The sequence below is a fragment of the Oncorhynchus nerka genome, unplaced genomic scaffold, assembly GCF_034236695.1.
Source record: "Oncorhynchus nerka isolate Pitt River unplaced genomic scaffold, Oner_Uvic_2.0 unplaced_scaffold_2908, whole genome shotgun sequence".
Lineage (NCBI taxonomy): Eukaryota > Metazoa > Chordata > Actinopteri > Salmoniformes > Salmonidae > Oncorhynchus > Oncorhynchus nerka.
The window spans coordinates 1-22306 of record NW_027038393.1 but is presented as its reverse complement, the minus strand read 5'-3'; the positions used below and the strand labels follow the sequence as shown (position 1 = coordinate 22306).

Genomic DNA, 22306 nt, shown 5'->3' with positions numbered 1-22306 from the left:
TATCTAACTGGAAAATGCATCTTCTTTTAGGAGTGCTATTTTTACCCTGTCGACTACTGATCATTCATCCACACTGTGTGTCTCATCAATGCAGGTCATTTATGACAAATGTATAAAGTACATGTTTTATAAACTCATGAACACCAGCCAGTTTATCAGCCCGGTTTTGTTAGTTTAGGTGTATTATACTTCTTCGCCACCTGAGGGGGACATTGAGTAATTTTCCATGTCAATTTGATATATTTTGATACTAAAATGGATGACGCGTTATTCTGATGTTGTGAATATGAGACACATGGAAACAATTGATTCATTTATTATAGTAAATTAGGAATTAGTAGGAATTGTTAAATCCACTATACGATCACAATGACTTTGATAGACATTTCAACTGTTTTTTTGTTAGTATATTACAGGGCAGATGAATGTAGAATTGCTGTGGGAGTGGTATTTATATCCCGTCACTACTGATCATTCATCCATACTGTGTGTGTCCCATCATTGCAGCTTTGGAAATAAATGAACTATCCATTCATTGCTCCTTCCTGTGTTGACTCACTGACTTGAGGGACCAGGATGGTCACACTAGGTCGATATCTAACTCAAGCTTCACCTCATTTTATTTTTTTATTTCACCTTTATTTAACCAGGTAGGCTAGTTGAGAACAAGTTCTCATTTGCAACTGCGACCTGGCCAAGATAAAGCATAGCAGTGTGAACAGACAACACAGAGTTACACATGGAGTAAACAATTAACAAGTCAATAATACAGTAGAAAAAAGGAGAGTCTATATACATTGTGTGCAAAAGGCATGAGGAGGTAGGCGAATAATTACAATTTTGCAGATTAACACTGGAGTGATAAATGATCAGATGGTCATGTACAGGTAGAGATATTGGTGTGCAAAAGAGCAGAAAATAAAATAAATAAAAACAGTATGGGGATGAGGTAGGTAAAAATGGGTGGGCTATTTACCGATAGACTATGTACAGCGGCAGCGATCGGTTAGCTGCTCAGATAGCAGATGTTTGAAGTTGGTGAGGGAGATAAAAGTCTCCAACTTCAGCGATTTTTGCAATTCGTTCCAGTCACAGGCAGCAGAGAACTGGAACGAAAGGCGGCCAAATGAGGTGTTGGCTTTAGGGATGATCAGTGAGATACACCTGCTGGAGCGCGTGTTACGGGTGGGTGTTGCCATCGTGACCAGTGAACTGAGATAAGGCGGAGCTTTACCTAGCATGGACTTGTAGATGATCTGGAGCCAGTGGGTCTGGCGACGAATATGTAGCGAGGGCCAGCCGACTAGAGCATACAGGTCGAAGTGGTGGGTGGTATAAGGTGCTTTAGTGACAAAACGGATGGCACTGTGATAAACTGCATCCAGTTTGCTGAGTAGAGTGTTGGAAGCAATTTTGTAGATGCCATCGCCGAAGTCGAGGATCGGTAGGATAGTCAGTTTTACTAGGGTAAGTTTGGCGGCGTGAGTGAAGGAGGCTTTGTTGCGGAATAGAAAGCCGACTCTAGATTTGATTTTCGATTGGAGATGTTTGATATGAGTCTGGAAGGAGAGAGTTTACAGTCTAGCCAGACACCTAGGTACTTATAGATGTCCACATATTCAAGGTCGGAACCATCCAGGGTGATGATGCTAGTCAGGCGTGCGGGTGCAGGCAGCGAAAGGTTGAAAAGCATGCATTTGGTTTTACTAGCGTTTAAGAGCAGTTGGAGGCCACGGAAGGAGTGTTGTATGGCATTGAAGCTCGTTTGGAGGTTAGATAGCACAGTGTCCAAGGACGGGCCGGAAGTATATAGAATGGTGTCGTCTGCGTAGAGGTGGATCAGGGAATCGCCCGCAGCAAGAGCAACATCATTGATATATACAGAGAAAAGAGTCGGCCCGAGAATTGAACCCTGTGGCACCCCCATAGAGACTGCCAGAGGACCGAACAGCATGCCCCACATATATACCCCACTTTGGACAATCCTCCTCTGCTATGCTTACATCTTCTGGTTTGACAGGAAGAGGGTAACAGGATACTAAACCCTTAGGTTGCAAGATCGGTTCCCCGAGCTGACAAGGTACAAATCGTTCGTCCTGCCCCTGAACAAGGCAGTTAACCCACTGTTCCTAAGCCATCATTGAAAATATGAATGTGTTCTTAACTGCCTTGCCGAGTAAAATAAAATACAACATTTTAAAATTGTGTTGACGACCGGCTCCCTCCTAGTCAGGTTGTGTGTCGACGGCTCCCTCCTAGTCAGGTTGTGCGATGACCGGCTCCCTCCCCTCCTAGTCAGGTTGTGTCGACGACCGGCTCCCTCCTAGTCAGGTTGTGTCGATGACCGGCTCCCTCCTAGTCAGGTTGTGTGTCGAAGCCGGCTCCCTCCTAGTCAGGTTGTGTCGATGACCGGCTCCCTCCTAGTCAGTCAGGCTCCCTCCTAGTGTGTCGATGACCGGCTCCCTCCTAGTCAGGTTGTGTGTCGACGGACCCTCCCTCCTAGTTCCTAGTCAGGTTGTGTCGATGACCGGCTCCCTCCTAGTCAGGTTGTGTCGACGACCGGCTCCCTCCTAGTCAGGTTGTGTCGATGACCGGCTCCCTCTAGTCAGGTTGTGTCGACGACCGGCTCCCTCCTAGTCAGGTTTGTGTCGATGACCGGAGTCTAGGTTGTGTCGATGACCGGCTCCCTCCTAGTCAGGTTGTGTCGATGACCGGCTCCCTCCTAGTCAGGTTGTGTTGATGACCGGCTCCCTTCCTAGTCAGGTTGTGTTGATGACCGGTTCCCTCCTAGTCAGATTATATTGACGACTGCCTCCCTCTAGTCACTAGTGTGTCTTATTTATTTAATCAAACAGCGTGCTTAAAGCATCATATGTTCAGTACATATAGATTTTATAAAAACAAGTGGGGCGATTGATAGAAATTACAGATGACTCTTGGTTGACCGTGGATCAAATCCAGGCTGTATCATAACCAGCCGTGATTGGGAGTCCCATAGGGCGGCGCACAATTGGCCCAGCGTCGTCCAGGGAACGCAGTCATTGTAAATAAGATTTTGTTCTTAACTGATTTGCCTAGTTAAATAAAGGTTACATTTAAATCATTTAAAAAAATAGTGATTCATTGACAAACCATATTTTACAAATCCGTCAAGGCACCAAAACAAAGGTTTCAAACCAATTCATGAATGTAATTGAATCTAGGTATGTCTTGCCTTTAATGTAAGGGCATGAAAAAAATGGCTGACAATGACTTATCAACAGCTCTAATAATTTGCCCTCACAGGAAATCTACACTGGCAATTATAGAACATACTATGTAGCCTCAAAATCTGTTTAAAAAATAATTTTGACCTCATGGATGGCCAGTCCTTGTATTCATAGTGTAGTGAATTCAGGGGGTAGCCCTGGGCTGAACTCAAACCTGGGTCCAGCAACTGTCAAGCCAACACCTTAGAACTGTTACGCCAAGATTTCTGAACTTCTTGACGAGGTCGCTGGGTGTTGGGTTACAGTTGCTACAATAGCCTTCTCTAAGAATGTGAGAGTGGAAACACTTCTCCTTCCCCCATCCCTCAGCAGTTAACCAAACCAAGCCTCTGGGCAGCCATTTTGTTGCTGTTTAAAAAACCCACACAACCCAGCAATCTGCAGTTCAAACAATAACAAATCTGTCATTCCACCACCACTATCCTATATTTGTGTTGGACAAGTTTGCTCACCACCAGAAAACAACTCCCATTTTACATTATAATCAACTACAATGCTTCACCTTCTCCAATATAAACAGTGTCTACTGGCTATCAACAATTAAAAACAAAAAAAAACACATTTCTAAATAATAATATACAATCGTATCTTTTCTCATTTTTCTTTCTATAGAATCCTAAAACTCACTAGCTTCTAGAACTCTCGTCCCCTTGGAACGAGCCCAAACAAAACTAAATCTCCAATACAGGAAAAACGTGCAGTCAAAATAAATTGTGATCCATGGCAACTCACTGACTAAACGCAAACATTTTTGACTGCCCAGTACGGGAATAAAGACAATTAGAATTTAAATGTTGTCAAGAAATACTGGAGTGATGTCAGATTGTTAATAAAATTGATTATAGACCAATTTATTATACTGTTTTCATGTGTGTATATATATACACAAACATCTGCAACAATTATCATATTACATGCATTTTTCTTCCACTTGAAGAAAACAGCTCACTACATTTTGAAGTGCTGCATGTTGATTAAAGTGGGTCACCAACACAGGAAGTGGAACACAGCATTTTTTTTGTTAGTCACTTTTTGTTTAATAATACTCTTTCAATTCAGAGCCTGGATTTCCCCCTGAGGTTAATATCCATATCATGCTGCAATCAATTGATTGAACAGGGAACATCATTAAAAACTCTACTACAATGTTAAAGGTAGAACATCATTAAAATACTCCTACTACAATGTTAAAACATTCTACATTGTGACATCATTAAAATACTCCTACTACAATGTTAAAACATTCTACATTGTGACATCATTAAAATACTCCTACTACAATGTTAAAACATTCTACATTGTGACATCATTAAAATACTCCTACTACAATGTTAAAACATTCTACATTGTGACATCATTAAAACACTCCTACTACAATGTTAAAACATTTTACATTGTGACATTATTTCAGTGACTTGAAACAACTTCTTCATGTATGTATTTTCTGATGTTTGATCAGACATCTTTTATCAGAGTATCTCTTGTCACATTGATCACAGCTAAAAGGTTTCTCTCCTGTGTGTGTTCTCTGGTGTGAAGTCAGCTGGCTAGATGTAGTAAAACTACTCCCACATTGATCACAGCTATAAGGCTTCTCTCCTGTGTGTGTTCTCTGGTGTGAAGTCAGACTGGCTAGATGTAGTAAAACTACTCCCACATTGATCACAGCTATAAGGCTTCTCTCCTGTGTGTGTTCTCTGGTGTGAAGTCAGACCGCTAGATGTAGTAAAACTACTCCCACATTGATCACAGCTATAAGGCTTCTCTCCTGTGTGTGTTCTCTGGTGTGAAGTCAGACTGCTAGATGTAGTAAAACTACTCCCACATTGATCACAGCTATAAGGCTTCTCTCCTGTGTGTGTTCTCTGGTGTGAAGTCAGACTGCTAGATGTAGTAAAACTCCTCCCACATTGATCACAGCTATAAGGTTTCTCTCCTGTGTGTGTTCTCTGGTGTGAAGTCAGCTGGCTAGATGTAGGAAAACTCTTCCCACATTGATCACAGCTATAAGGTTTCTCTCCTGTGTGTGTTCTCTGGTGTGAAGTCAGCTGGCTAGATCCAGTAAAACTCTTCCCACATTGATCACAGCTATAAGGCTTCTCTCCTGTGTGTGTTCTCTGGTGTGAAGTCAGCTGGCTAGATGTAGGAAAACTCTTCTCACATTGATCACAGCTATAAGGTTTCTCTCCTGTGTGTGTTCTCTGGTGTAGAGTCAGACTGGCAGATGAAGTAAAACTCTTCCCACATTGATCACAGCTATAAGGTTTCTCTCCTGTGTGTGTTCTCTGGTGTAGTGTCAGATCTCCAGATTGACTAAAACTCCTCCCACATTGATCACAGCTATAAGGTTTCTCTCCTGTGTGTGTTCTCTGGTGTAGAGTCAGACTGCCAGATGAAGTAAAACTCTTCCCACATTGATCACAGCTATAAGGTTTCTCTCCTGTGTGTGTTCTCTGGTGTAGAGTCAGGCTGCTAGATGTAGCAAATCTCTTCCCACATTGATCACAGCTATAAGGTTTCTCTCCTGTGTGTATTCTCTTGTGCACTGTCAGATCTCCAGATTTAGTAAATCTCTTCCCACATTGATCACAGCTATAAGGTTTCTCTCCTGTGTGTGTTCTCTGGTGTAGAGTCAGGTGGCCAGATGTAGCAAATCTCTTCCCACATTGATCACAGCTATAAGATTTCTCTCCTGTGTGTGTTCTCTGATGAATTTTAATGCCTGATGATGTGAATCTCTTCCCACAGTCAGAGCAGCAGTGAGTTCTCTTCCCTGTGGGTCTCTGTGGGTGTTTATTGAGGTGTTCTGATCTGGAGAGACTCTTCTCTGTCTCCTCAGCATCATGAGGTTGTTGAGGCTCCCCAGAGGATCCACGATAGTCACGTCTCTCTCCTGTGTGAACAACAAAGTCAGACAGATGATTAAAGGCCCACAACAGTGATAATCCAGGGTAAAGGTTGATGCCAACAGCATAGCCATGATGTTGTACAACAATTGATGTCTGTAATGAATGTTATAATTGTCTTAAAATGAGCAAGAAGTCATATTTTGTCTTGTTTTCACATTAGTAGTAACATCTAAGATTGTAGACTAGAAATAAGTTATTCATGTTGTTGAAACTCTAAGCAGTGTGGTAGAATACTTTTGGTCTACAATACAGGCCCCTTTGTGTTTTCAAAAATTGCGGCATGAGGGCAATTTGATTGCATAAACTCCTCCATGCTAATGACGAAACCACTAGTTATGGATGTCGTATATCTGGTGTGACAAGAGATGAAAAGAATCTGCCCACTCCATCAAGCAATGGGGACAGCAACAGAGGGCATTCACGGGACCTCATGGAACCATGGACCACACCTGCAGAAACTGGACAACAGGGGGAAGCAGAGGAGATACCTATCATAGACTTCTCCCAGCTGACGCTTGACATGCCACCTACGCCGCCTCAAGTGGTAGAAACAACCAGCTGGTATCATTAAGTAGAATCAGCCAACAGTAACACGGAAGCAGCAGAATGGGAGTTAGTAGTGCATGACCTAGATTTAGAATAAGAAGCTTCCATTTAGACACAGGTCTAAGATGACGTAATAAGCAATCTACCGTCCCAGTGTAAGCACTCAGTGTAAGCAATCTACAGTCCCAGAGTAAGCACTCAGTGTAAGCAATCTACAGTCCCCGAGTAAGCACTCAGTGTAAGCAATCTACAGTCCCCGAGTAAGCGGCCAGTGCAAGCAGCAGGGCAGTGTCAGTGTGAAAGTGTGGTTTAGCCACAGCTCCAGAAACCTGCGAACTTCCCCTGTAAAAAGGTATATAAAGAGAACAGAGATCATAAGAGAGGCATGATCCTCACTGACATATGAGACAGACTTCATATGGAGAATCATCATAGGTACATTTACTATTGCACTATACGCTTTTTGTTAGACTAGAACAATATTAGAAACCCAGGGGTCTTGACACGTCTTGATCACAGACAAAGCGGCAGTCAAACAGTGAGACATCAAGTACAGATGGGATTAGCAATACAAGGACACAGCCAAGTACCGGTTACAATATATTGAGTCCATACACAGAGTTGGAAGTGTATTAAGATATTGGAATTCGGAATCTAGTGTTAGTGCTGTGAGAATACCAATTACAGGAAAGTGACCAAGGGGCTGAGCATTTAAGGTAATTGAACTATTTTTGCTATTTGGTCAATATTGTTAGAAGTGTTAACGCATTTAAAGTTTTGCAATATTATCTGGCATAGCTTAAAGCATGAAGGATTGATTGAGCATTATTGATGTATTAGGAAACTGTAGAACCATTGAATTGTAATAATGTGTATAAGACAAAAAACAGAGTGACTTAATAAAAGCTTGAAACTTTGACAACTAGGCCAGATTAACGATCTGGAGAGCAAACGCCTTTAACACTCTCACTGAACAGAAAGTGACCCTGGTTATAGGTTAAAGTGATTGCACTAAAGAATATTTGGGGCGGCAGGGTAGCCTTGTGGTTAGAGCGTTGGACTAGTAACCTGAAAGGTTGCAAGTTCGAATCCCCGAGCTGACAAGGTACAAATCTGTTCCTAGGCCGTCATTGAAAATAAGAATTTGTTCTTAACTGACTTGCCTAGTAAAATAAAAAATAAAAAAATGTCATTGTGTGGACAATAATATATTTTTAGGAGAGTCAAAATATATAACAATACTAGTTTCCAAGTGACTACTAGCTGACGAGCTAGTAGTCAAGTTATTAGGTATTGATATATACAGAGGTAAAGAAACTTGAAGGTAAGGAAATAAGGAAATATAGGAGGAATCCATAACACTCAGAATATTTAAATAGGAGTATATCTATCCAAGACCTCATACTAGACCGGAAAATAAGGGAGTGACAACGTGAACGAAGGAACAAACCCAACTCACGCGAAGGGCCATTACGAACAAATAGAAGGGTTGGTAGGGCCGCACGGCTAGGCCCTTGTTACACCGCAGTAACTAAAATCCTAAAGTACTCTGCCCAGCCAGAAGACGGGGTAGAGGCATTTGCTGCAGGTATTAGTCAGCACCGTGACACTGGCAAAAGTCAGTATATCCGTGAAACACTGGTAATCTGTAAGGAAACCACTAGTTATGGATGTAGTATATCTGGTAATGAGGAAACCACTAGTTATGGATGTAGTATATCTGGTAATGAGGAAACCACTAGTTATGGATGTAGTATATCTGGTAATGAGGAAACCACTAGTTATGGATGTAGTATATCTGCCAGGAGCAAAAATGGTGAGCAAAGATTTTAGTTTTTCACAATGTATTCTGAATGTGAATGGGGGAAAACTCAGGGAAGTAACCTCCATTTCCAGGTTGCTTATGAGAGCATTTCACACTACTTTGGGTGTTAATTGTAAGGATCGATTGAATGTCCTGCTTAATATAATGTTTGTGTCATCATCGCAAATCAAAAAACACTTCAACCAGTAAAATGCTTTTTGGTTTTCCAATCAACCTGACAATGAGGGTTTGTACACTGTTATCCATATTGGCCCACAACTTCACCTAACAACAAATATACCTGTAATGAACGAAGAAGCACTTTGGTTGTTGTTGCATGACATACTGTGGGTCAAAAAAAAGTATTTAGTCAGCCACCAATTGCGCAAGTTCTCCCACTTAAAAAGATGAGAGGCCTGTAATTTTCATCATAGGTACACTTCAACTGTGACAGACAAAATGAGAGAATATACTATATAGCCTAGAAACCTGGTTAAACTATCATTATGACATCATGGATGAATTCTAGAATATACTATATAGCCTAGAAAACTGGTTAAACTATCATTATGACATAGAATATTATCCTAGAAAATGATTATGACCTCATGGATGGCCAGTCCTTGTATTCATAGTGTAGTGAATTCAGGGAGAGGCCCGATGAGCTGAACTCAAACCTGGGTCCAGCGACTGTCAAGTCAACACCTTTTAACTGTTACGCCAAGATGTCTGAACTTCTTGACGAGGTCGCTAGGTGTTGGGTTAAGGTTTCTACAATATCGTTCTCTATGAATTTGAGAGTGGTTACACTTCTCCTTCCCCCATCCCTCAGCTGTTAACCAAGTCTCTGGGCAGCCATTTTGTTGCTGTTTAAAAAAAAACACACACAACCCAGCAATCTGCAGTTCAAACAATAACAAATCTGTCATTCCACCACTATTTTGGTAATAAAATTATTATGGGTTTGGATAAATGTAACTACAGACAGACCTATGGATGCAAGTACTGACCATCCATGATATCAACATTATAGTTTTAACCATGTTGAGGCAGAAGGGTAGCCTAGTGGTTAGAGCGTTGGACTAGTAACCGGTTGCAAGTTCACATCCCCGAGCTGACATGGTACAAATCTGTCTTAACTGCTATACAGTGTTGATTTACATTGTTTCTAAACATTATAGTAAAAAAATATTATTTGGGGTTCTGATGGGGTACAACAGTTGAACTCAGCTCATGAGGCATGTGTTATATTCTTCAAGAATCAATGGCTGTAAATAAATAATTTAAAAGTCACAATATGGATGTAGTGATTGCAGATTTCCACCTTAACACCAAACATCAGTTCAACTGCAGAGTTTGTGCCTCTGTTGTTAAGACAGTACTTACTAGTGTTAATCAGGGAACGGTTTCTAAAAACCATCTTATGGTTAAATTCTTCGTTTGAACCATTGGATGCCTTAAGATGCGTTTGGGAAACCGGAACCAGATATCCAGGTTCCTCCTTCTTCTTCCTCCTTTTTCGATGTAACAGTCATCTCCTCCCCTCCTCTTTCACGCCATAAACTGCATCTTCCTCTCCTTTTACCGTGATATCATCCTCCTCTTTCACTCTGAACTGGTCCTCCTCTTCTTTCACAGTAACGGCCCCACTCTCTACTTCTTGTTTTACTGTGATATCTTCCTCTTCTTTCACTCTGAACGCGTCCTCCTCTTCTTTCACAGTAACGGCCCCACTCCCTACTCCTTGATTTACTGTGATATTTTCTCTTCTTTAGAAGGAGAGTAGCTTAGTGACCGCATGGTCGGGATGTTAGCTAGCTAGGCTAATGCTAACTTAACCAGCCCGCTAGCTGACTAATAACAACAACACCGTAAATATGAAATTAAATCGGATAACTAACTAGACGATAGAAGTGGGTTTAAAACACAGTGGCTAATATACACTAAAGCGTCTAAAGAGCTATATTGGTTCGGCTAATTTGTCTAGCAAGCTACCGAGGTGGCTGACGAACTGTTGCTGCTGTTGAAAGAAGCGTTCCGTCCACTAGATTATACGTCACACCAGCAGCAACCTTAAATTCCCAGACCGCATCTGCTGACTGGAGTGGGTAACGCAGTTGAGTAAAATGTAGATTTTATCTTCAGATAACAAGTTAAAGTGTACGAGCATGAGTTTTAACTCACCAGTGTAACAATACAGTGTGGTTAAAGACATAGTAAGCTAATTGTAATCACGATATGGTTACCTATAAGAACAAACAATGTTTTTGCGTTATTACATATTTATTAACTTATTTTGTGACTCTTCCAAACTACACACAATGCAGTATTTCTCAACGTCATATGGATGATCTTCTCTGTGCTACTGAGTTTGTTTGCCAGTGTAACGGTGTAACGAACATGTTTAAAATATTTGTATCCTCTATTTAACGAGGCAATTCATTTAAGAACAGTGCCTTAGACCGCTGCCCCGCTCGTGTGATAAAGGTATAGGATTCTGGGTAATCCACAGCAGATTTATGGAGAATTTGAAAATTGAGTGGTCCTGGGATAGAAATGTATAAAATTGACATTACATCATTAAATCCACGTTTTAAATCACACATTAGCAATTTATGTTTTAGTAACTACTGTTGTTGGTTTGGTCAAGTCAGCCTCTCTTTATATGTTATTTGCCAAATCTCTGTTTTCCATGTGGGTTTTATGCTAAAGATCCCTCTTTCAAATTGGTATCTAACTGGAAAATGCATCTTCTTTTAGGAGTGCTATTTTTACCCTGTCGACTACTGATCATTCATCCACACTGTGTGTCTCATCAATGCAGGTCATTTATGACAAATGTATAAAGTACATGTTTTATAAACTCATGAACACCAGCGAGTTTATCAGCCCGGTTTTGTCAGTTTAGGTGTATTATACTTCTTCGCCACCAGAGGGGGACTTTGAGTAATATTTCAGGTTAATTTGATATTTTTTTATACTAAAATGGATGACAGTTTATTCTGATGTAGTGAATATGAGACACATGGAAATAATGTATTTATTTTTATTATAGTAAATTAGGAATTAGTAGGAATTGTTAAATCCACTATACGATCACAATGACTTTGAAAGACATTTAAACTGGTTTTTTGTTAGTATATTACAGGGCAGATGAATGTAGAATTGCTGTGGGAGTGGTATTTATATCCCGTCACTACTGATCATTCATCCATACTGTGTGTGTCCCATCATTGCAGCTTTGGAAATAAATTAACTATCCATTCATTGCTCCTTCCTGTGTTGACTCACTGACTTGAGAGACGGGACCAGGAAGGTCACACTAGGTCGATATCGAGCTCAAGCTTGCAAACGTTAAACACACCTCCATCTCCATTAACTACATCACACCTGCCCAGAACCACGAGAACACACCTCCATCTCCATTAACTACATCACACCTGCCCAGAACCACGAGAACACACCTCCATCTCCATTAACTACATCACACCTGCCCAGACCCACTAGAACACAGCCCCATCTCCATTAACTACATCACACCTGCCCAGACCCACTAGAACACAGCCCCATCTCCATTAACTACATCAAACCTGCCCAGACCCACGAGAACACACCTCCATCTCCATTAACTAGATAATAAAGCATTTTACCTTTCTATTTCTATTACCTTTCTATTGAATTAACAACAGAGGATTGGTTGATTTCCAGGTTTGAACTATAATATTTAAGATGACTGATTAGAAAAGTATCATCCAACCATCGGGTATCTCACCACACCCTCATATTCCATGTTTTGAAATATACAGACTGACGGATCAAAAGTCATTTTACATTGTATAACTGTACTTCTGACAGCCAACTTTCTAACTCCTCCCATAACTTTATGACGTCATAACATTCCCAGAAGGATTTTTGAGTCATTGTTAGTTTTACACTTAAGACATGACTCTGCCGTTGTGCTGTCGAATTTGTGAATTTAGTCTCTTGTATAATAAGGGACTATCATTTATCCCAACATCACAGGCCACAGACATTGATACAGTTCAAGACTTTCAAAAGTGTTTTCATGGGGTTTCTCCCTGTGCACCTGCCAATTTAAATCCATTAAATGAGACAAGTTACCAGACAGGACATATTGCTGATGCTCTTCCCATTGATAACCTGAATGACAATTAACTTGTGGGCGGTGGTGGTGATGACGGCCTATTGGATGACGTCGTCCATCGGGATTCCCCCCAAGAAAGAAGACGCTCTAGATTGATCACTGGAGTCAGATGTGGAGGAGGAGGTTGATCATCAGGAGTCAGATGTGAGGGAGGAGGTTGATCATCAGGAGTCAGATGTGAAGGAGGAGGTTGATCATCAGGAGTCAGATGTGAAGGAGGAGGTTGATCATCAGGAGTCAGATGTGAAGGAGGAGATTGATCATCAGGAGTCAGATGTGAAGGGGGAGGTTGATCATCAGGAGTCAGATGTGAAGGAGGAGGTTGATCATCAGTGAACCTCTAGGATTGTGGCTAGGCTGGCATTTACACTTCCAGCTTGGTCATACATTTTGATACTTTGAATGTTGATATTGTGAACATATGTTATATATTTGTACCTCCTGTTTCAGGAAGTGATTTAATTTACAGCCTTATTCTGACATGGATTAAATACATTTTTCCCCCTCATCAATCTACAGACAATACCCCATAATGACATCACAATACCCCATAACTACAAAGCAAAAAAAGGTTTTTATAAATGATAAATTAAAAATGTGATTTTCTTTAAAAAACAAGGATATCTCTAAATGACCCCAAACTTTTGGACGGTAGTGTATAGACCTAGTCTGTTCATTATATACATCTACATGATGTATTGTTACACCATGTAGGAGCAGTATAGACCTAGTCTGTTCATTATATACATCTACATGATGTATTGTTACACCATGTAGGAGCAGTATAGACCTAGTCTGTTCATTATATACATCTACATGATGTATTGTTACACCATGTAGGAGCAGTATAGACCTAGTCTGTTCATTATATACATCTACATGATGTATTGTTACACCATGTAGGAGCAGTATAGACCTAGTCTGTTCATTATATACATCTACATGATGTATTGTTACACCATGTAGGAGCAGTATAGACCTAGTCTGTTCATTATATACATCTACATGATGTATTGTTACACCATGTAGGAGCAGAGAGGTAACCAGGATTTGGGCTAAAACATACTGGTAGTGGGTAAAGTTTATTCATTTATTTTATACATACATTTTTGCTCAATTTTATCAAGGGTATCAATAACTAGGTTATTATTTTGATATCTAGTTGTTTGACTGAATCAGAATTACAGATGTGGAGTAGATATAGTTTGCTTAAAATTCTCATTAAAAAATCAGAACTAATCAAACAACACTTGTTGCTCTTTGTACGTGTTGATATAATATTCTTATTTAATGGAGAGGAAAAAAACGTTTCCCTAAACTGCTTTATAATTTTATAATTCAATGGTGAAGAAAAATAGTTTTCCCTCCTCAACTGCGTTTCCTCCCTCCAGACAGCAGATGGCGATATGTGTCTTTCAGGCGATGTTTCTACTGTGACGTATAATCTAGTGGACGGAACGCTTCTTCAACAACTGCAGTCACCTAGGTAGCTCGCTAGACAACAAAGTCGGAACATTCAAGCTCTTTAGACATTTCGTGGTTTATTTGCCACTATGATTTAAACATACTTATGTGGAAACAACTAGATACACCATTTATTTTAATATTTACGTTGTAAGTCAACTTGCTGGCTGGTTAAGTTAGCACTAGTCTAGTCGCTAATACTAACTAGCTATTATTCCCGAACATGAGTTCACTAAGCTACTCTCCTCCTGTTAAAGAAGAGGGGGTCTGCTGGACGGAGAAAGAAGCTCTCGTGAAAGAGGAGGAAGAGGAGGCTGTTACAATACAAAAACAAGTAGAGGGTGAGGCTATTACCGTGAAAGAAGAAGAGAAAGACGCCTCCAGAGTGGAGGATGAAGACCTTTTTGGAATGAAGGATGAAGAGGGGGAGATTACTGTCACATTAGAGGAGGACGAAGAAGAGAATACTGGAGATCTGATTAACACCAGTAAATACAGTGAGTATTATCTTATAAAACAGGGACACAAACTCTGCAGTTGTTGAAGTAATGTGTGATTTTTAAAAGGCCGTTCTACATTGTTGATGACGTCCTCCAGTGATTTAAAAAAAAACTTTCCTGTTGAAAGTGATATATAAATACAGTAAGAAAAATAGTGTTTTTTAGACAACTGCAAACTTGGAGTGAGTGATGTCATAGTAAGTCCTTCAAGGAGTTGGCTTGATGGGGAGTTGTGATGTCATCCAATAGGTGATTGATCTTCATGTGAATATTCATTATTCTTTTTAAAATCCTTCCTGTTCTGTCAAGTTGGATGTTGATCATTGCTAGAAAGCCATTTTCAAGTTTTGCCATAGACTTTCAAGACGAAATTTAAGTCCAAACTGTAACTAGGCCACTTGGGAACATTCAATGTCATCTTGGTAAGCTCCTCCAGTGTAGATTTGGCCTTGTGGTTTAGTTATTTTCCTGTTAGGACAGTTTTTTTGTATTCAGATCTCTGAAATGCTCTCTAACTATAAATTTAGTGTCTCCTTATATTACGCTGGGAAAACAGTTTTCATGTAGGGCACAGAAATCCTAAATCATTTCAGAGTTTGCAAAATCAATGGTTCTAACTGAGAGTCACCTGAACTTTATTGACACCACCCAAATGGATACTGTCATTAAGTTCTTCAATAATTACACATAATATTTAATTCTGTAGCTGTTTAGTTACAGTCACATGTTCAACTATCATCAGCTGATGGAAATCATTTTCTGAATGCAGTATGACAAACATGAACAACAACAACAAAGAGCTATTTTCCTTTATTCAGGGCATTTAGAATGACAACACATTACAGAGTAGACTAGTGGGATTATTCACAAAATTATCTGGTGATCAGGTTATGAAATGTCATGACAAAGACATTTTAGTTTCCATGTTTCACCTGAAATATTAAATTATTTATAGTCCTCGGTCTATGTTATTGTTATGTGAAGTTATGGGTCCTACAGTAGGTATATGTTGTTGTTAGGTGAAGTTATGAGTCTTACAGTAGGTCTAGGTCTAGTTGTTGTTTGAAGGTGAAGTATTGGGCAATTTGGCAAACACTTAGTTTACAAACCCTCATTGTCAGGCTGATGGAAAAGCTGGCTAAAGAGTATTTTACTGGTTAAAGTGTTTTTTAAGTATGAAGCAGTTGATTTGAGACTTTGAGACTTCCACAAACATTACACTAAGCAGGAGATTCAAGCGAGCTTTACAATTATAATCCAAAAGTAGTGTGAAATGCACTCATATTCAACCTGTAAATGGAGGCTATTTTTGCTGTCAGCCTATGAGAACTCCCCTGAGTTTTCCCCCACAGTGGTGAATTAGTGAATAGACACAGAGCTTAATGTGAGTTTCCTTCAGTAGCATCCTGATCTGCGATGATAGTGAGCTGTAATATTCAGAATACATTGTGAAAAACTAAAATCTTGGCTCACCATTTTTTGCTCCAACCAGATATACTACATCCATAACTAGTGGTTTCCTCATTACCAGATATACTACATCCATAACTAGTGGTTTCCTCATTACCAGATATACTACATCCATAACTAGTGGTTTCCTCATTACCAGATATACTACATCCATAACTAGCAGTTTCCTCATTACCAGATTACTACATCCATAACTAGGGTTTCCTCATTACCAGATATACTACATCCATAACTAGTGGTGTGAAAATACATTACCTTAATGAGTTTCCTTACTACATCCATAACTAGTGGTTTCCTCATTACCAGATATTACATCCAAACTAGAACCAGATATACTACATCCATAACTAGTGGAGACTACATCCATAACTAGTGGTTTCCTCATTACCAGATATACTACATCCATAACTAGTGGTTTCCTCATTACAGATATACTACATCCATAACTAGTGGTCATTACCAGATATACTACATCCATAACTAGTGGTTTACAACTCATTACGCAGCATCATACTACATCCATAACTAGTGGTTTCCTCATTACCAGATATACACTAACATCCATAACTAGTGGTTTCCAGAGAACAACATCCATAGGCAGATATACTACATCCATAACTAGTGGTTTCAGAACATCCTCATTACCAGATATACTACATCCATAACTAGTGGTTTCCTCATTACCAGATATACTACATCCATAACTAGTGGTTTCCTCATTACCAGATATACTACATCCATAACTAGCAGTTTCCTCATTACCAGATATACTACATCCATAACTAGTGGTTTCCTCATTACCAGATATACTACATCCATAACTAGTGGTTTCCTCATTACCAGATATACTACATCCATAACTAGTGGTTTCCTCATTAGCAGATATACTACATCCATAACTAGCAGTTTCCTCATTAGCAGGGAGGAGTTTCTGCAACCAAATTGTGTGTGCGCCGCCCTCGTGCTGCAATTTTATTAAACACAGAAAGGGGCCAAAATTGGAGACTAAAAGTCGTCTGGCACATTGCTTAGAGTTTCAGCAACTTTAATAACTTGTTTCTAGCCTCCAATCATCAATGTTACTACTAATGTGAAAACAATACAAAATTGTTGCTCACATGACTGTTTTAAGACATTTGTCAAATAATTTAACAGACGTCAATTGTTGTACAACTTCATGGGTACGCTCTGGGCATCACCTTTTAACTCAAATAAACAGTGGATTTCTGCTGTTTTGAGCCTTTAACCATCTGTCTGACTTTGTTGTTCACACAGGAGAACAACATCATGATGCTGACAAGGCAGAGAAGAGTCTCTCCAGATCAGAACACCTCAAGAAACACCTGCAGAGACCCACAGGGAAGAAATCTCACCACTGCTCTGAATGTGGGAAGAGTTACTCAAGATCAGATTCACTTAAACTACATAAGAGAATACACCAGCGAGTACACACAGGAGAGAAACCTCACCACTGTTTTGACTGTGGGAAGAGTTTTAAAATCAGATTCACTTAAACTACACCTGAGAATACACACTGGAGAGAATCTTCACTTCTGCTCTGACTGTGGGAAGAGATTCACCTCTTCAGTAGACCTTAAAATACATCAGAGAATTCACACTGGAGAGAAACCTTTTGGCTGTGATCAATGTGGGAAGAGTTTTACTAAGCCAATCAACTTGAAATCACACCAGCGAATACACACTGGAAAGAAACCTTATGGCTGTGATCAATGTGGGAAGAGTTTTACTCAGTCAAGCGGCCTGATATCAACCATAGCTGTACTCAATGTGGGAAGACACATGTCTATCTGAAGATACACCAGAGAAACCAGGAGAGAAATATAGCTGTACTCAATGTGGGAAGAGTTTTGCTACATCTGTCTATCTGAAGATCACACCAGAGATACACACAGAGAATACATCAATGTGGACAAGAGGAGAGAAATCCCATAGCTGTAATCAATGTGGGAAGAGTTTTACTCAGTCAAGCAGCCTGATATCACACCAGCGGACACACACATGAGAGAAATGTTGGCTATGATCAATGTGACAAGAGATACTCTGATGTCATATATCTAGTCAAACATCAGAAAATACATGGAGTTGTTTCATGAAATCAATGGAATATTGTCACAATGTAGAATGTTGTAACATTGTAGTAGGAGTATTCTAATGATGTCACAATGTAGAATGTTGTAACATTGTAGTAGGAGTATTCTAATGATGTCACAATGTAGAATGTTGTAACATTGTAGTAGGAGTATTCTAATGATGTCACAATGTAGAATGTTGTAACATTGTAGTAGGAGTATTTGAATGAATTTCACAATGTAGAACCCTAAACGTTTGCCCCCTGTTCAATTTGATGAATTGATTTCAGCATGATATGGATATTAGCCTCTGGGGAAGAATCCAGGCTCTGAATTGAATGAGTTCTATTTATGTGATTTAACAAAAAGATCAGGTGTGATGTTAATGTTTGTATGTTTTGTATTGTTTATAAAATATATATTTTCAGGTCTTTTTTCATAACTTAATTTCAACGTACTTGCAGCTTATACACCTATAATCAATATTATTAACAATCTAACATCACTCCAGTATTTATTGACAACATTCAAGCGCTAATTATCTTATATTATATTGTCTTTATTCCACTACTGAAGAAGCATGACTCAAATCACCTCATATTTCAAACATTCAGCCTGACAAAGATATGTTTTATTATTCCATGCCTCAACAATCACATTTGCTTTTGATATTTTTTCCAATTCATGTAACATTTAGTTTTTTGGGGGTTTCTTGATGGAGAACATAAGAACAAACAATGGAGTAAAACAAGTTTATAATTTGTATTGGATGTTGCATCCAATTGTTAATATTTGAATCAATGACATTTCCTTAAAATGCTCAGTCTTTCAGTTAAGTTTCTGTTTGTTGTGTACTAAATATTTCAGTTTTTTTTCCTGTGACGCCATTGTGTTGCATCCATGTCTGAAATGTGCTGTATAAATAAAGCTTGATCTGATCATATTTCAAAACAAATTAACCCAGTGACCAACCAATCAACAGACTCTTGCTAAACCAATGAACAAATATGTGCAAAGGCATATTTTGGTCCATCTTAGACTGAATTTATATTGTCTTTCATGCTATCTTCTACCTTGTCATTATAGCGCATGGTCCATCTTAGTATGAAAAACAGTATCAATTCAGTGCATGGTATGTAAGTTTAGTATCACTTTTCAACCAACCCAGTGCATTTGTTGAAAATGAAAAATGTTTAAATGAACAATACATCAAAGGATCAAACTACTGAAAACTGAAACAGACAAATGGATCAAACAGATCAATCCCACTTTTCCAGCCTGCTGAAGGTGTGGTGGAGTGGTGAACACCACCCCCGGCTCTACCAGGGGCTTGAGGTGGTCTCCCACAGCTCTGCTTATGTCATGTTCTGTGGCCTTGCCGTTCCATTTCTTGACTGCCCCTGCAACACAGAAAGAAATATATTTAGTAATATTATATAAAACTCTCAAAGTAATGGATATGGAGCATTTATGGCCTCAGTTACACCTGGCACCTAAATGTGATTTCTGTCATCCGATCGCTCCATTAGGTTCAGATCTAACAGGATGGGCCTTGGACGCAGTCAGGCCACCAAATATGCATAAGCAATGTAAAGAGATGTGGGGAAAAGTAAATTCTACATAAATTACCTTCATAATATCAAAGAACAAATGTTTGTGTCTGAGGGAAAATGGACTTTCATACAGCCAAAAGGGGTGAGAAATTACACCAATATCAGTGGACAATTTGTACTAATGTAAATAAACATGGATGATGGAACATATGACCTTTTGCTTATGTGATGAACCATTAAGGGGACATAAATATTTACCATCTTTGACCTCTCACCTCTCTGGCTGTAGAAGTGTTCTTCCTAACCAGTCCCTCAACAGCTCTCTGACTGAGCTCCACCCTCACTGGGTCTTCAGAGGAGAGGAAGGCTGAGGAGGGATGGAAGGATCAGTCACTCAATAAAGTGTAGAGCTGCTGTCTAAAATGTATAACTTTAAATTAAACCAATCATTTGCACTCATGACTTGAGTGATTAAAGTAAACCAACGTTTTGGAAATACACAATGCCATCTAACCAATCAAAGAATGTTAGCTATATGCAGTTATCTTAGACAGCCAGCTAACGTTTGCTATTTAGCCAACTAGCTATTAGGCTAACCAGCATAACCAACCAGCACGGTTATGGTCAGCAGAGACCAACTACCGGAGACCAATTACTACCGGAGACCAACCCATCTAACAGTAAGCCAAGGTGTAAAAAGTTACAAAACTCCAGTAGTCTAATTCACAGAAAACATGCTGAAAAGTAGTGATGGGGAAACAAAGCTTCCTGAAGCATTGGCTCTTTCCAGATAATTGTAAAAAAAAAAAAAAATAGTTTCATTAGTCAAGGCTTTGAGCGACACAGAATTTAGAACAGCCACATTTTTAAAGATGACGTCCCCCACCTTAGCAGTGTAGCCTTCAGGTCTGCTACTAAACTACTGGCCTTCATGGAGAGCATCAAGTCCAGTCTGTGCTGAATTGTGGGTAAACGGTGACTGGCTGACTGATGTATAAATAATAATGAGTAGTTATTTAAGATGCAAGGTGATTTGTAAATGAGTCAGCAGCCACCTGCACTGTCGGCTGCAATGTCGAACGAGCCCAAATTAATCAATACCAATCAGGTGTTCGACGAAATTATTCTTCAGACGTCATTGATCACGTGGTGCTGATAAAGTGAGACTGCTTTGAATTATACCGCTTAGCGACTTCAGTACATGCCGCAGAGCTCCAGTCTCAAACTTAACCCCGTTCCTGCTGAAGAAGAGACGGTCGTCTGGATGGAGAAAGAAGCTCTCGTGAAAGAGTTGGAGGAAGAGGAGGCTGTTACAATACAAAAACAAGTAGAGGTTGGGGCTGTTACCGTGAAAGAAGAGAAAGACGTCTCAGTTAAAGAAGAGGGAGACTCGTTCAGAGTTAATAAAGAGGGGGACGACGACGTTTCAGTGAACGAAGAGGAGGGGAGGTGACTGTCACATCGAAAAATGAAGAAGAGGAGGAAACTGGATATCTGGGCCCGGTTTCCCAAACGCATCTTAAGGCGTCCGATGGTTCTAACGATGAACCGGCCCTGATTAACACTAGTAAGTACTGTCTTAACAGAAGCACAAACTCTGCAGTTGTTGAACTGATGTGTGGTGTTAAAGGGGAAATTTGCAATTGCTACATCCATATTTTGACTTTTAAATTATTTATTTATAGGCATTGATTCTTGAAGAATATAACACATGCCTTATGAGCTTAGTTCAACTGTTTACCCCATCAGATCACCAAATAAGCTTTTTTTACTCCAATGTTTAGAAACAATGTAAACCAACACTGTATAGCCTCAACATGGTTAAAACTATATGTTGATATCATGGATGGTCAGTCCTTGCATCCATAGGTCTGTCTATGAATTTGAGAGTAGTTACAGTTCTCCAGCCCCATCCATCTTATTACCAAAATAGTGGTGTAATTACAGCTTTGTTATTGGTTGAATTGCAGATTGGTTGGAATATATGCATACGTTACGTGAATACTCATACTAACCGTACTATTTGATGTTAATGGAGTATATAGTTTGCTTATTAGAGTATGATGTAGTTAGTATGCCAAAGGTTCCCGGATGTGATGTACTAAATTCGCCAAAATATGACATATAAACGCAGTAATTTAGGGCCCGTAATGCAATTCTTCAGGAAATGGGCGTGGCTTCAACGTTTTCAGATTTGAAGAAAATTCACCAAAATATGACATATACGTTACACGTTATGTTAGCTACACTATCCTTACAAAACGCATAGCATATCTTTACAGCAGTATGTATCGGTATGTTAACTAGCTACCTAACGTTAGTTGGCTACTTATACATCAAACTTGCCAGTCTAGTAACTATATTCTAACTAACTACCCAATGTTTATTGACTTGATTAGAGAGCAGAATAACCTGATGAATTTAATAACGGCTCAACACCCATTGAATATGGCGGTGTCAGTAAACATCTGCAAAAATGCTCTGTGTTTCCCTTTGTAGTCTGATGTGGCAAGCCTGCCACAACCGACGAGGGTTG

The 22306-nt window shown here is 39.6% G+C and overlaps 2 protein-coding genes and 1 long non-coding RNA gene across 3 annotated transcripts; 1 reads left to right on the top strand and 2 right to left on the bottom strand.

Moving 5' to 3' along the window:
* Positions 1-4758: 4758 nt before the first annotated feature.
* On the bottom strand, positions 4759-10024 carry LOC135566937 (zinc finger protein 135-like). Its single transcript, XM_065014492.1, has 2 exons — positions 9915-10024; positions 4759-6162 (listed from the first exon to the last, which is right to left on the bottom strand). The coding sequence occupies exons 1-2, from the start codon at positions 9946-9948 to the stop codon at positions 4853-4855; spliced, it is 1344 nt and encodes a 447-aa protein (XP_064870564.1). The 5' UTR covers positions 9949-10024; the 3' UTR covers positions 4759-4852.
* A 4130-nt stretch (positions 10025-14154) lies between these two features.
* On the top strand, positions 14155-17891 carry LOC135566939 (zinc finger protein 189-like). Its single transcript, XM_065014493.1, has 2 exons — positions 14155-14654; positions 17403-17891. Exons 1-2 carry the CDS (start codon positions 14381-14383, stop codon positions 17639-17641), a joined length of 513 nt encoding a protein of 170 aa, XP_064870565.1. The 5' UTR covers positions 14155-14380; the 3' UTR covers positions 17642-17891.
* A 935-nt stretch (positions 17892-18826) lies between these two features.
* Positions 18827-20538, bottom strand: LOC135566940 (uncharacterized). The gene is made up of 2 exons (XR_010462220.1): positions 20046-20538; positions 18827-19617 (listed from the first exon to the last, which is right to left on the bottom strand). It is a non-coding gene; the product is annotated as an uncharacterized LOC135566940 (long non-coding RNA).
* Between the last annotated feature and the right edge of the window lie 1768 nt (positions 20539-22306).

What these genes read in the sequence shown, in the direction of transcription:
- LOC135566939 (XM_065014493.1), top strand. Translation starts at nt 14,381, where the DNA reads ATGAGTTCACTAAGCTACTCTCCTCCTGTTAAAGAAGAGGGGGTCTGC. An exon ending in GATTAACACCAGTAAATACA is followed by an intron (nt 14,655 to 17,402) that starts GTGAGTATTATC and finishes TTGTTCACACAG; the next exon opens with GAGAACAACATCATGATGCT.
- LOC135566937 (XM_065014492.1), bottom strand. Translation starts at nt 9,948, where the DNA reads ATGGTTTTTAGAAACCGTTCCCTGATTAACACTA. An exon ending in CCGTTCCCTGATTAACACTA is followed by an intron (nt 6,163 to 9,914) that starts GTAAGTACTGTC and finishes TTGTTCACACAG; the next exon opens with GAGAGAGACGTGACTATCGT.